The sequence below is a fragment of the Haliaeetus albicilla genome, chromosome 23 (assembly GCF_947461875.1).
Source record: "Haliaeetus albicilla chromosome 23, bHalAlb1.1, whole genome shotgun sequence".
Classification (NCBI taxonomy): domain Eukaryota; kingdom Metazoa; phylum Chordata; class Aves; order Accipitriformes; family Accipitridae; genus Haliaeetus; species Haliaeetus albicilla.
In genome coordinates, this window is record NC_091505.1 from 15,841,223 (window position 1) to 15,857,402 (window position 16,180).

Here is a 16,180-nt window from a genome sequence, read left to right on the forward strand (position 1 = left end):
GCAACTATATAATTAGTCCTACAGAAGTCAATGAATTTATAAAATTAAAAGTGTTCAGATCTGATCCTGAAGATACACTTTTAGCCAATCTAAACACAAATCTGAGATCAACACACAGAACATGGGTAAAATTTATTAGTCTGTCAGATGCAAGATGATTCTGGAGGAAAAAAAAAAGTAGTCTCAAACACTGCAGAAACACCTGCATATGGTAATTCTAGGAGGCAGAAGTTTTCCATGTCCATAAAACACTCAGTCACCTTATAATTCAGATCCTGTGATGGTTAAAATTCATATTGAACAGTAACAGCATTAAAAAAAACCCCTCTGTTATAATTATATTTCACACAGCAATTATTAATTCACTTGACAGGCCAATGGTACTGAAGAAATACAGGCAGGCAAATGTTCTTTCTTAGCATAAGGCTCCAAAACCACCTTATGAGCACATGCCCTACCAACTATTCTTCTGTTACACAAATATCCTTTTTCTCCAACTCAAACAGAAAGCCAATCTCCCTCCCTGAGGAGGGTCCTATAAAGAGGAAAAGATCAGATTTGTATCCTATCTGATGGAGTTCCAAGAGTGATATCAGCAACGCAGACAAGACTAAGGCTTTATCAATATGTCACCTTCAGCCACAAGTAAGGCCATCAGACTTCAAACACCTTTAACTTCACAATCAACCATGGTAAATGATGGGCATTATTTGTACCACAGCATTCAAGGAACAGGAGAGAGAACATAAAACTTAAGAAATTGAGTTCTGTTGCATGAAGACATTCCAGATACCAAAATGTCAAAATTATTTAAAGGAATCAGCCAGTAAATGTATGTATTTCCCCATATCCCTAAGGAGGAGGAAAGAAAGTTAAGTCCAAGCTGCCAAGCATTTAAGATTAATCATAAAGCAAAGATACATGCATGAAATATAGTGAATTTTGTCTCAAAAAAACCCCACAAAACAAAAAAAACAACCCTTAAGTCAGACTATAAAAGTCTAATACCTTAAGCTCATGTGAGTATGAGTTGCCCTCCTTCTAACCAGGAATGGAGATTCCAGCATAGCTTAGAAAGAGAAATATGAATCCAAAGCTAACAATAGGTCAGCTTGCCAAAGCAGTCCAACACTTCACTTACACTATGCCCACTATGGATTCCTAGCCGGGGTCAACTTTCAGAGCCTTGCAATATTATTATATACCTATAATACATGTAGTGGAGGGAACCTCTCACCTACTGCAGATGAGCAACAACCAGGCTGCAGAATTAGTCACAGAAACTCAAAGCTAAGTAGACAAAGACGCTCCAAATCTCTCAGATGGAGCGTTATTGTTTGTGACAGTGGCTCAACAAGTATTCCTCAGCAGCTGCATAAGTTCATTAGCTCCTATCCTATTTTATGTTATACTAGCACAGTTTGCATGGCCATACCATGAATAAGCACTGGTTTAGTCCTCAGGAGAATGTTCCAAGCCTGTACATCTCCCATTCAGGTATGTTTGTAATGCCACAAAAGCTGTATTTTCACATTATCATTTAGTCTTGCCATCTTCTTTACTGGGAATAATTAAATGCAGCTGCTCAGGAATCTTGTTAAAAACATTGATAAGTTAACACTAAACTTGATTTATCCACATCTGAAAACGTCATCCTTCATTTTACTACTCTGTCAGTATCAAGCTTCCAAAGACCTTGAAGAGCTGCTAAGAACTTACAAGTGTTTGAACAAAACAGTTTAGAAAATAAACCAACTTGTATTACATTTTCCTCCTTCCTTGTTTTAGCAATCCTGCTTTGAGAAGTAAAAAGGTAACAAAAACCATGGAAATAGTATATAGTAATTGTTTATTAGCAGATTGAAACTGCCAGTTTCTGCTGTGATATTTCAGCAGCAAGTATCTACATAATCTAAGAATGTGATTGGTCTTTAGTGTAATCACAAAGAATACCCTTGTTTTCTATCTTGTTTTAATCTTCAAGAGTCACCTAAGTACTGTATAAGTGACATGATCATTCTAAGACTGGGGAAAATGGATTTATGACTCAGCAGGTATTCAAAGGTACTGTTGAATTTACTGATCTTAAACTGAAGTCTATAAGCCCAATATTAAAGTGACAAATTACATACATAAAAAGAAAAATGAAGAAAACCGTATGTTTCAAAGTCTACTAAAGCTTGAGGCTCCTTGCCCAGTTTCTTAAGAAACTAGGAAAGGAAGTAAGAGATCTGGCTTTCATTACTAACCACAGAAATGGCACTTGGCAGGAACAAACCAATTTCATTGTTTATGTAACAATGCTTTCTTCAGTCAGAAAAAATACAATTAACTGAAGCTTCTAGGATAATCCAGAAAACAGATGAGAGATTGAAATATCACTGGAGATGCTCAAAACTCAACTGAACAAGGCCCTGAGCAAACTGCTCTAACTGGACTTGTTCTGAGCAGGAGACTGTCCTAGATGACCTACGAAGATCACTTTCAACCTATGTAATTACAGGATATAAAATTGTGGGGTTTTTGTGTTACAGGAGTATAATCATCTTAGCAGTTTGGATATTTCAAATATCAATTCCTTATTACGGTAAAGAGGAAAACTAAAGATGCATCAAAAAATCCAAGTGTCCTAAACACTTATCTGCTTCCTATAAAGGGTCTTAATTCTGCCAGCTATGAGTTTTGATGGCAGCATTAATGAAACACAGATCTTCATTTGGAGCTTTCAGAGTTATGGAAGGAAAAAACCCAACCAAAGACTCACAAAAATCCTACAAAAACAAGAGTTACATTCACTTAAAAAAAGAAAACCGCCAAGGTGTATCCTGTGTCCAGTTTGCCAAAAAGAAAGTGAACACACTACAGTGTGTTTTAAGCACCTTGCTCCTATGCTGTTATCTGCTGGGGGGGGGGGGGGGGCGGGGAACAAAACAAAACAAACCAAGACTAAGCCAGAAACTGTAAACTAGATTTGGTGGGGAGCAGCAAGACTATTCAAGAGGGTTTTTTCCCTCATAGATTCTGATCACAAGTCTTCTGCATAAGCTACCTAGCACTTCCCATTACAACTGAAACAGAACCAGGTTTCTGAAACTACTGATTCATCCTGATTTTCAGGAACCTCAGGAGAAAGGAACTCTTAAGCTTGCCAAGCTTATGCCAAAAGGGACATCCTCTAGCATCTTAAGCCTTCCCCTCAAGCTTTACACATCCTACTTGCAGGTTCAGCATTCAAATCTTAATGTTAATACATGACCAGTATTGTTAAACACAGGTGTTTTAAAATTTTCCTTTGAAAAAGGAAAAAGTGACGCCTGGTTAATTAAATAACTAATATCAGAATTCTTAATATCCACTTAGGTTGCAAAATTAAGCACTGAACAATTAAAATATGTCCAAATGTAGAATGATTATATCAGTATGCACAAACAGCAACCACTTCAGCTGCAAAACAGACCAAAAAATTTAGAATTTACTGGCAAAGGATGTTCAAGAATTACAGCAAAATAATTTTTGCATGTAACTATGTACTTCACATACCAATATATGTTTGCTCTCCAACTTTAAGAGCTATGGTGAAGGACTACACAGAACAAACTGAACACCCATCAGCTCTTATGCACAAGAAGGAAACTGACACAACTGTCAGACACCTATAACTGAGGAAACTAAATTGACCAATGTACTTTCCTTGAATACATTTAAAGTCTACTGTTAAAAGTTTACGTAGTAATATTTAAACTGATTTTTATCTGTTGTGTACACTCTTAAGTAAAATAGAAGCATAGTCTGTCTTCACCTAATCCTTGTGGTCACTATGTATTTTAACTGACATATCAAAATGACGTAGAATAAACAAAAACACTGAACTGGTTCATAAGCCCCATAAGCATTTATTATAGAATCACAAATAGCAGGATTCACACTGTGCAGCACAGTCTTCCCACAAATGGGAAGCAACTTTTTTGAACACAAGACAGGCACAACTTGTTATGGAGTTACACCTGAGCATTTAATGCTGATGTTGTTTGACTTCCAAAAAAATTAGGCACTTGTAGAAAATAAGATTTCATTCATAAGTATTTAATGCCATCTAAAAGGTCATCCTCCAACTATTTTTTTTTAATATGACATTGTCATAGTTGAAATTTAATTCCCAATCACCTGGAATGTTAATTCTAAAACCTATATCTAGAAAAGCTCCCTCAAACTAATGAAACCTTTAGAAGAGTATAAGCCTTTTTAATGTGAGCATGGAATCAATGTGCCAAAAGAGCAAATCACTTAAAAGTTTCTACAGAAGCAAAAGATCATTTTAAGAAATAAGCTTTTTGGTGCCCCTGCTCAGAAGGGCTTACTTTAGAAACTGTATGGTTAGAATTTTCACACTTAAATGACTTAAATGATGTTACCAGAACCTCATCTTCATTTCACAATTAAAATTGCAGTAGCTTATGATAAAAAAAAAAATTGAAGGAAAAGTCTTACACACACTTTGCATTTTCAGCAATCCTACATGTGCAGCTAGTTCTACTTCTGTGTTTCCAGCGTTGCTTCCTTCCTTTTTATCTTGGGCACAATTCTGTGAGGATTTCACTTTCACATACTTCTCTAGCTTTAATGTATTATATTTCATTAGTAAATCACAAGTGAATATGCTAACATTTCAAAACTGAGATTCATCCAGCCATATTACCCAAGTCTTGATTTTTTTGAAAATGGCAACTCAAGTCAAAGGCGCAAAACAGTACTAAGAACAGGGCATAGAAAGTTATTTCATTGCATACCCATATCTTGATACTGCATGCAATTCCTGGCTTAACTCAAAAAAGATACAGTACAACATATACAAAGAGAATATGCACACGCATGAGAAATTTTTCAGTATAAGAGATTATACAGAATAGGTTTCATCAGCCTGGAATAGACAACTGAGTACACAATCTATTTTCATTATTTTCAGTAAAAATATGGGGCTGCAAAGGAAGTTATCAAGTAATAGGTTAATAAGATTATTATTATTAGCTTTTAATAGAGAATCCTGGGCTAGCTACACCTTTTGTATCAATACAGTTATGTCCAATTTATATATTAGAAGAACATTTTTATACTATATAGTGTGCCTATATATAATTTTCTATATTTTTTCTAATTATATAGTATATAATCATACATATAACCATGATCAGAAAGACTGCACATAAATAAGGACCAGTACCTCATCCCAAGTGCCTACTACACCAGGCAATATACTGGAAGACAGCAGCAAAGATAAAAAGAACCCTTGGCAAGTGACATGACAGTAATTTTGACAGTAAGGGAAATAATAGTGAGAAGTTTCTGAAACTGAAAGGAGGAAGAGCACTGATACAGAGTTGCAGCTTTTATGCAGTCACAAAATTGCAACCTGCAGGGATGAGAAACTCAGGGCTTCTGATCAAGTTCAGAAAAGCATAAAGGACGCATTTCCTTGCCACCAACATGACCGCTGTTTACTAGCTACAGAGACATGAAAAAACCTTCCAGGAAAATTAATTACATTGGCCAACTTAACAGCTTCCAGTGCATGTTCAATCATTTATTCAGTCTTCTAACACATGCAATGTCTCCTTATGAGCTACTGAAGTGAAACACGGGGTGCTGGACTGTGCTAATGTGAGTGACCATGTTTCTCATAGCAATACACTGTCAAATATTTTAGCACAGGGCTGCTCCATATTAGGAGAAGTTAACCATCTTTTCATGTTGCTTCTCAGTTTCATACTCCTCTGCTTGTGTTTCTTCTTTGAGCTGTTTAAAAGAAATAAAAACACTCCCAAGACTATAGGTGGCTACAAGGAGTTTTTACTTTTTTTTTTTAACTGGGTGTTTGACAGAGCACAGAATAGCTTCTATTTTTGTGAAAGAGATATTACAAAGTGGTGTTTGGGTTCTAATTCCAACAACTGAAGAGCTAGGAAATACCTGCTTTATGGTTATCCATGTCACTAATTTTAGTTATACACTCGGTCTGTGCTGTTGAAGTGACAAATGAAGAAACTGTACACAACCACATAATTAAAGTTTCTCATCAAGCATAGAGGGAAGGTTGTACAGGCAACCAGAAACTGTATTTTACAGATTTTGAGTTCTTGGCTTTTGAAGCTAAACAGCACTACTAAAGAAAAAATCCTTTTTAAAAAATCTACTCTTATTACTTTAGGGACTGAAAAAAAGCATCCCATCAGATTAAACCACAGTTCTTCCATGGGAAATACATGTTCTTATAACTGGAACAGACCAACAGTTGTCTCTCACAGACTTCTACTGCCAGGGAGGATGGACTGAGATCCAGCACACTGGCTTTGAAATCAAGGTAGCCTTGAGGAACCCACTAGTCCAGCCCATCCTCACTGAATTTAGTCTCCTAGTCTACACTGGACGTGTCTATGTTGAACATGTCTAAATTGGCAGTTCAGTTCAACCTATTCTTGTTTTTCATGTAAGTCATCTCCACTTGCCACATGGCTCAGGTACATGAGGTTTTTCCTGAAATTTGCGCTCATCAAAACCTAAACCAGAAGCTCTGATGTAAAGGTTGGAACAAGTGCTGACCTGCTGCACACCAATGCAGGGATGAAACCAACAGATGAATTCAAGGAATTTCTCACCATGTTGCCACGAGAAGGATCCAGGCATTTCCAACACAAGACAGCATACTGCTCCAACTCTTGAGTACATGTGTTCAGTTATTTTAGCATAGCATGATTAAAATGAAAAATAAAGAACACATCACCAAGGGGAAGGAGTCATTTACTCCTCAAATTGACACATGAAGCAGTAAATTGGCACACCAATCAGCTATACAGTCAAAAGGACATTATCACACATCAAGGATTATCTTCCTCTCTACTTCTGAAGGCATCTTGTCACCACAAATCTTTTGTAGTTTGAAATTGTAAGCAGGAAATCCCACAGGAAACTTATTTGTTTCCCTAACAACACAGCACTTTATTTAGTCTAGACTATAATTCTTGAAACAGCTTACTACCAGAACGAGTAAAATGTGTTTTCCTGACAAGTCAGCAAGACTTACTAAGCTTGTGTATTATAGCACAGGGCATCTTCCTCCCACTTACATTGGCCATTATTTATTGGTTTAATTCTGTCAATTTCTTTTTTGTTTTTGAAATTTTTAAATTCCAAGTTTCAGTTTCAAATTATTTTAACTCTTTCACAGAAAATAAGGGAAAGTAATCATCACTCGTAAATGAAGCAAAGTCTGGGTTTGTTAAGGATTACCTAAAATGCACACAAAACTCTCAAGTAAAACTTATGTTAGTCTCTGTATGCTCAGTTATATACACATCCAAGGCCTTTGCCCTGAAGAGCTACAATCTAAATAGACATAAGGCAGAGACAAATAGGCTACAACCAATCAACTGTAACTAGTGTTTACTACATGACTTAACCTTTCATGTAGATAAAATTGCTTGACACTAGATAAACTAAGCAGAAACATTTTTAAAGCAAGCTAGACTGCTGGAAGTCAAAGAAGACTGAAAAACAAGGTGAGTGAAGTTAAGACCGAAGCAGAAAAAAAAAACAAAGAAAATGGGTAAACTAACAGTCCACAAGCACAGAGTGAACAGGTTCTAGCAACAACTACAGCCTGTTCTCTTGAGACACAAAGGCCACTGCTGTAGCAACTTCAGCATCTGTTCTTATTTGCTGGTGCCTCCTGCTGACTCTGTCCTACTCATGCCAGACCTCATGGCAGCATTTAAGAATGGCTGTAGCCACTTCTATTAGCTTAAAAATAAGTATGTAATATCACTTTTACTGCATGAAATGATTTGAAGTGAACACTTTCATAAGCCTTTTAGTTCTAGGTCAGTCTTTAATATATCAAGTTCTTGCCCACTACGTACTGGTTCCACCTATTGAAATAGTGGTAAAGTGACAAATTGAAGTAGATGTTTGTTTTAATACACAGATGGTCAGGGATTTGCTCATTGTGCAGTTACATCTGCTGGTCAGTAGCCTATGAACAGGCCTGAGATGCAGGGTTCCTTCAAGCCTTATAACTACAAAAACCTTTTTTTGAGAAGTAATACATTGACACTTGGGAACACATTAGCGATAATTATGTCTGCCAAGCAAAAAAAGTATTTTAGTTCTGTAACAGAGAATAAGAATTTTTTTTTCTTCCTTGCCTAAAGTGCTATACCTTCGCTAGATCTGTCAGACTTAAGAGCAGATTCTCCTAGCAAGCAGCAAATAAACCCAGGTTAGTTGGAAGAATAATGAAAATCAGACTGTTGGACAGCCACAGAAAAGCAGAGAATTCAGAGGTCTATCCACACTGTCATGTAGAACTTTTACTACAAAAAAGATCTAGTGAGTATCTTTGCATTTTCTGTGGAATTCTAGCCTTCAGTCATGACTCAGTTACCTTTTGGCTAAGGACACATCTCAGCATTAAATGCCAGCTTTGCCAGTAAAATGAATATATACTTTTGAACCAGCTCCAATAAAGCTTCACAAGTCAAATGAGAAGATGCTTTTCACCAAAAAAATGTGAAAAAGCAAAGGCTAGTCCATTTTTCTTATTGCACAATGTTTTGCAATACAATTTGTGATCTAAATACATTTGCCTCCTGCTCAGATAATAAGTAACAAAGCAGAAGTATGTATCACAAAGTTCTTTAGATCGATCAAAAGCAGAAATATTTCAGAGGTTAAATTTTTTATATCTCAAGGCACAAAAATAGTCAACATCATGGCAAATAGAGTTTTGATGGATGGAGAATACAAAAAGTCAAAAAATTACACATTGCACGTTTCTTGTAGATCAGTATTTCAGACAAGGCTATAACGTGGAATTATTTTTTTTTTAAGATTAGATTAAAATATTAGTGGTATTCTTCATAATGCAATCCTTTTATGCAGGCCAACTAACAATCAGTTGTTTTAACTTCAACTCACTGAACAGAGTTTTCCTAGCTTGTCTGTAATGTCAAGTATCCTTAACACATATCCTTATTACTGGCCCTCAGCAAAAAAGCCTCAGACAACATACACAACTCATGTTCCATTAGCCCAAACACTGGATAGGCTAAGAAACCACTGTGGGGAATTTCCACAATTACTTGCTTATAAACTGTGTCACTTCCAGATTTTGCATCTGATGCATTTCTGAGCATAAACACTATCCCCTCCCCCACCCCCAACATATAATCTGAGTTTCTCTTCTCATTCAAATCTGAAGTAGTCATTACTGAAGAACCACATGTTTTTCAACATGGTTGATTTCTAGAATGTAATCTAGATTTAGGATACACTTCACATATGAAAGTTATTTTCTTAAGGTGAAAATTGGATTTGGTGTTGCTATTCAGCTACCTGCCATCACTTTAATCAACATTGGTACCACCAACAAAAATAACTTTATTCAGACAGGAAAATATAATTGGTTTAGAAGTATATATTGTAAAGGCAGAAGAATAGTATCGTGAATTAACATTCTTATGCAATTCACACTCAATATTAAGCTGTAGGTTTTGTCGGTTTTAATCCATAATCACATGCATGACTACGTACCTTAGAAGGGCCAGAAATATGATGTAAAAAAAAAAATCAACAGTCATGCAAGTAATGCTAGGCACTGGTATCTTAAACAATAAGTGTGTCTCCTCCCATCCCATCCCCTCAGCAGACACATGCAGGAATCACAATGTGGGAACTCTGCCTGTCGTGCAGAGATTGTTATTGGCCATGACAGGAGGGCTTATTCTGAAGTCATATTGGGAATACACTGGTGTTACTTCTCAGCTGTATAAGAAGGTAGCAGGTGGTGAGAAAGGAGAAATTTCAAGTTAATATATTTACAGGCAATCATTCACCTACTTAGAATTACTTGGAGGTTCCCTCAGAATTAAAAATTGGGAATCAAGTTTGCTGACAAAGTCATGAACAAGTAAGCCTGATGGCACCACTATATTTATCCAGAGCAAATAAACTGTTCCTTGAGCTGTCAGTCTAGTACCTTTCATATTTACTAAACTCATGTTTTAAGAAGTGCTCACAAAAAAGGGAGGAAATTGCTAAAGGCATAGGATGACTTAGTTCAGCATGGCAATATAGCACAGGAACCTATCTTTAATAAAGGAAAACAGAAAACACACAACTCTTCAGCTAAGCAGACAGTAATTACATTGATGTGATATACTCAATTACTTAACTGCCAGGGGGCCTAATGTTGCTCACACAGCAAGAAGCAGAATTACACACATCAATAAAATGATTGGAATATTCAATACACCTCTTGATATACCTCTTGATATCTCATGACCTACGATATTTTTTTTTCAGAAGTTCATTTAACAGCAGCACAAGATCTGTTTGAACAGCTAGAAGACAAATTCAGGGAAGTAATAAAATAAGGGGTTTTTTTGGCCAAATAGCTGCAATGACAATTCACGGTTAAAAAAAAAAATATACGACAAACATAAGGTCAGAGCTAAACAGCTAGATATCGTCATTATGCTTTTAACTCTGCAATAATTTTTGTTGCATAATTCAAGATGCCAAAAATGTGCTACACTATTTGCAAATTATGTACTGGCAAGCCATGACACAAGTTAGATGTACAATATGGCCAGACCTTAAAAAAAAATCCCAGAGTATTTTTGATAAATCAACAGCAGTTGTGCTTTAACACACACACACACATATATATATATATATATGAACCTTACTGAGAACTGGTTTGCTTTGTTGATTTTATTGATGTTAAGGCAAAATATTCTGGATTTACACAATGATACTGTAGATCCTACTGCACATGGATTTGTGATGTGGAAAAGAAATCATTTACATCCAGATTTGTTAGAGGTTGGTTTTTTAAATGTTTGTTTCAAGTACCACAGAACCAAATTTCAGAGAGTCACTGACTTAGAAAGTGAAACACAGCCAAGGTTTTTGACCCAACCCCCTGTCTCGCACACCTCAACCTAAATCTATAATCTTATTCATGGGTATCTTTTAATGTGAAACAGTGATAACTGCTACAAAAATGCCAGTAAGCAAATGACAATTGCCTGTGAGGCAGTTGCTGATCCTCCATCAAGCTCTATGCCATACTGATACTCTGTAAAGGATGTCCATGATTCACCAGCAGAATACCATTTACCCACTTATCAAAAAATTCTACAAATTAAATCAAAATAAAGACTACAAATCTTTTGTTTACAAGCACATTTTGAAAGACATCTAAAATTTGTATGTCACAGGAATAATTCATAAATCAGTTCTACATCAAATTGTTATGAGATGGTACTTGCATAGACCTATATCAACTATTTAAGTAATTTTTTTTTTTAGAGCAGCAAGCAATATGGCTATTTTTCTCAGAGACTGCCTTTAAACATTTTCACACAATCTTTCATGATGAAAATTCAATCCTGATGGTAGTGACTGGGCTCTACTACATCGTAAAAGATAGAGAAAATCACTGCAGACAGCTTTTACTCAAATATGTTGAGATTCAAAAAACAACAACAAAAAACCCAAAATGCAATTAGTAATAATTAGAACCAAACACAAAATATGGGTCCTTGCTGCACCTGCTTCAGGATACAGAAAAAGTCATCTTAATAACAGACTGCCTATATACAATGCTTCTTTTTTAATGCTTTAGTTATTGAATATTTATACACAGAAGTGACCTACTGTGTTGCTGAATACATTTTTACGCTACTACAAGGAAAACGAGCTAGTATTTCACAGAACCTGTTTTTATTTTAATCTTACGCTTCCATGATGAAATAACTAACACTTTTACCTATCCCTATTCTGCATTGCACATAGGGATGCATCACACATGTCAGGAAAAAAGCTAATAAATCATTAGCACAAAAAAGCATGAATCATTAGCAGGCTTGGTACTGGATACAGAAATGGGATTTTAAAATCAGTCCTTCACAAATTCTACACCCTACACAACCTAATATATCACAGAAGAATGAGTACACCGCTATTTAACCCTCTGCACAAATGCAGCCCACAACAAAGAGCAACAGAATTTGATAGACCAGGAGTACAGGATTGTCAGAGATGGATAAGATACCACAATGTGTAGTCTCATATTCAAAACAATAAGCCAGCTATTCATAACCCATGGGGAAAGAAAAGCCCCCCAAAAAACCAAAAAAAAACCCCCATGGAATTAATTCACCCAAACAACATTTTGGAAAGCCACTACCACTTGTGAACAAAAGATGCTAGACCTCTCATTAATATTCTGTTCTAGCACATTACTCAAAATGATCCATTTTCAGCAACTACTCCAGCAGCAAATAAATCCCTAAGCACATCAGGGATGAACCAAAACATAACAGAACCACCATGGAAAATGCAGTGTTGTTTCCTAAGAACTGTATAGAAAAATATTTCCAAGTTTACTTCACCTAAAAGCCTGGGTAAATCCAGGCTCACACTGATGATATCCAAGCATTTACCAACACGGTGAATACATTAAGCTCTGACACGCACAGTGCACACACACACACACACATCCCTTACACTGCACTTGTAACCATCTTCCCGCTGAGCTGGGAAGAAGGACCGACCGGAATACCCCAGGTAATAAAGCTTCACTGCAAGGGATCTGACACCCTTGAAGGTACAAACCAACCACAGCATGGAGCTCTTATTCCCCAGAGCGTGAACTAAATAGCTTCCCTCATCTTGCACACCGTCTTCCACGCACCGTGTGCATGCACACGAATTGCAAGTCCTCATCCTTAGGACACGTACAGACAGACACACAGAACACAACGCCTAATTCCCTGTGAATGCCCCCTCCCGCCCCCTTCGCACGCACAAGCAAAGCACAACCCTTCCCTCGCTGCACCAGCACGCGCAGAGGGGAACCTCTCTCCTCACCGCACGCAGGCAGCCCCGCTCCCCCGGCAGCACAGGCGCAGGCACCGAGAGCGCCGGCGCCCCTGCCCACGGCAGACACACACACACAGCGCACAGTGACCCTCCCACTGCACACGCACACACACACTGAGCGCAACACCCCGCTGTGTGCACGCACTTGCACACACGGACGGGGTTTACGGGAGCCCCTCTCCCCGCAGAGCCCTGCCTTTGCGCGCACACACAGCGGCAGCGCTCCGCGCAGGCGCACGCTGCTGGGGTACCCTCGCCCCTTACAGCCCACCTCCGCGGGCACACCGCAGGAGCACCCCTGCCTTTGCACGCACAGAGTGGAAACAAGGTGTGTCCCCCCGGTGCACAGCCCGCCACCACACACCCACAGAGCAGGAACGCTCCCCCCGTAAGCACGCACAGCAGAAGCGACCCCCCAATACACGCAGAGCGGGAGCACCCCAGCACTGCACACCCCAGACCCTCCAGCACCCACCCCGTCCCACCGCATGCAGAAGGAGCCCCAGCATTGTCCTGCCTCCCGCCCACCCCAAACGTGGAGCTTCCCCACTGTCCCCCATTGCCCTCGCACAGGGAGGGCCCCTACTCCTCCCCGCTGCCACTACAGCAGCCCACGAACGCTCCAAGCCCCCCAGTGCCACCACAGCGGGGGCTCCTTAGTGCTTCTCCCCATTGCCACCAGAGCAGCCCTCCCACTACATCTTCCCCACCGCCACCACCGCATGTGCCCCCCACCGCTCCCCCCAACTGCCATCGCAGAGGATCCTCCCGCCGCATCCTCCTCATTGCCCCCACTGGGCACCCCCAGGCCCCCCAGTGCCACCACGGCACGCAGCTCCCACGCCATCCCCCAAGCTGCCACCACAGCCACCACCCCCCGCAGCCCTCCTTTGCCACCACAGAACCCTTCGCTGCATCCCCCTCGCCGCTGCCACCGCAGCGGAGCCCCCGCACCCCCCCCACTGCCACCACAGGGCCCCCCCTTCCCACTGCTCGCCCCCAACCGCGACCACAGCGGGGACGCCCGCCCCCCACCCCCTCCACCCTCACGGCCAGGCCCCCATCCGCCCCGCGCTACCCCCGCAGCTGGGCCCCCTCGGCAGGAGGCCCCGTCCCCCCTCACAGCCGGAGCCCCCCCCACCTGCTTGCGTGGTGTCGCTGAGGTCGTAGCCGCTGCCGGGGAAGTCGCGCAGCTTCCTCCCGCTGAGGCAGAGGATGCCCGAGCTGCCCGCCTCCTCCAGGGCCCGGTCCAGGCTGCGCACCGTGTGCGGCTGCGGCAGAGTCGCCGCGCCCCAGTGCGGCCCGGCCGAGAAGGAGAGAGTGAGGTGAGCGGGGATCCCCAGCCCCCCCGCTCCGTTGCCGTTGTTGCCGCCGCCGTTGCCGCCGCCGCCCCCCTGCCCAGCCGCCATCTTCGCGCGGCGCAGACCAGCCCCACAATAACAACAGCCGGGGCCGCCCCGCCGCCCCGCCGCCACTGCGCAGGCGCCGCCGAGCCCGCAGGGGGGCGGGGGGGGGCCGCGGGAGTGAGACGGCGGGGCCGCTGGCGGAGGGGGCGTGGCTGCCGCGCGCCCCTCGGCCGCTCTCCCCAATCCGCGGCGGCGTGGAGCGAGGGGGCGCGGCTCCGTTACTCCCCCGCCGCCTCCCTCACCAATCCGCGGCGGCGGGGGGCAACGGGGTGTGGTTCCCCGAGGCGGTGCTCGCCAATGAGGGGCCGCGCGCGCGCGCGCGCCGGGGGGGGGGCGGGGCGGTTTGTGGCACGCGGAGGCCGCGCGCGGGCGCGGCGGGGAGCCGCACGCCGCCGCCCGCGGGGCTGCAGCGGGAGCGGAGCGGGGCGGGAGCAGCCCCGGGGCGTCCCGGCGGCATGGCGGGCAGGGCCTGGGCGGGGGGAGCCGGGGAGCGGCGTGCCTTTCGCAGCCGGGCCGGGAGCAGGCGCGGGTCGGTGTGTTTCGGGAGAACGCAGCTGCGGGGAGGGTTCAGGGCAGGGGCCGCCCCGCAAAACAGAGGCGACGCTTTATGTGACACGGGGAACAACTGCTCGGCAGCCACGGCGCCGGTGAAACGGCATCCCTTCCCGGTCGCGGAGCGGCCTCGCCTCTCGGCGGCATGGCAAATAGGCTATTGTCACTCCAGTGAGCCCTTTGGCACCGTTCGGGTTTACTGTCGTATCTATGGCAACACAGATTATCGATTGCTCCTCAGGCTAAAAAGTCACCTACGCCAGATGCATCAGAGCATCACCTCTGTGTTGAGAGCTAATAACGAGCAGTGCCTATCAATAACTGCAGTTCCTCGTTAGTGGCATGAAAAAAAAAAAATCGGTGAGGAATCTCCCATAGCAGAACAAAGGGGAATAGGAGTAAGGTTGTCACCCTAAAATGGGTTAGCAAACATTCACAAAAGCCTCAAAGACAGTAATGCTCTTGACTCAGAATATGAAAGGGGAGTGGTGAAACATAAATCAGAAGCTGGTTGCAATGTCCGAGGCCCCATTATATTAATAAAATGCTACACAATTGCTGGGATATTGTATGGATGAATAATTGCCTCTATTACCATGTAATCTGTACCTCTTAGGTGCTGCATATTTATCTGTCAAAAATTACTCTGGAGCCATAATTAAGAAATGCTAAAGAAAGGCTCGTAGACCCACATTTTAATGAAATTGCTGTGTGTTTGATAAGCAGAATCTGCTTTTATGCTTTGATCCTCCTGAAGGTCCTTAAATGGATAATTTTTTTGCATGCATGCATCATGACTAATTGGGGGATCTAAGGGAAATTCCTTCTATAAGCAGTATGGAAGAGACTAGCCTTCAGTCAGCAATATGTCAGTGAGAGACAGCTGAGCCATTATTAGTCAAAAGAGGAACAGCCCTGTAATATTCTGTGGGTGATATCTGGCTGAAATTCAATAGAACCAAATTAGCCAGGATCAGTAAGAAGGCACTGAAGAGTGAAGGGTTTAATCCTTTGGTGCAGTATTGTATGGACTTTGGGATCACTGTGTCATTGCAAATAGATTGGCTTTCCAGCAAAAGAGGCCTATGTGCAAAATGCGTGTGTGGTGGGGGAAGGGCTCCCATTGTCCACCTGCAAATATTGTGGCTCTCTGCTTCATTTAACCTTAGCTGTGGATACTTTTGTGGGCTGCGGGATTAAAGCTTACAGATTAATATCTACCGTTCAGTCTGCCTGGGCCAGAGCCTCTGCTCTTGCCCTGAAAAAGCTAATTGTTCCCTGGA

General features: G+C 42.0%; 1 protein-coding gene across 4 annotated transcripts in view; it reads right to left on the reverse strand.

Annotated features, from left to right (window-relative positions):
* Positions 1-14,420, reverse strand: part of LRCH2 (leucine rich repeats and calponin homology domain containing 2) — a 57,522-nt gene extending 43,102 nt beyond the window's left edge. For 2 of the 4 annotated variants that reach the window (XM_069811363.1, XM_069811359.1), the window contains exon 1: positions 14,081-14,419. In XM_069811363.1, coding sequence (XP_069667464.1) covers positions 14,081-14,348 — 268 coding nt within the window. In that variant the 5' untranslated portion in view covers positions 14,349-14,419. Of the gene's footprint in view, positions 1-14,080 lie in introns of all 4 variants that reach the window. The other 2 variants (XM_069811360.1, XM_069811361.1) reach the window with 2 other exon arrangements.
* Between the last annotated feature and the right edge of the window lie 1,760 nt (positions 14,421-16,180).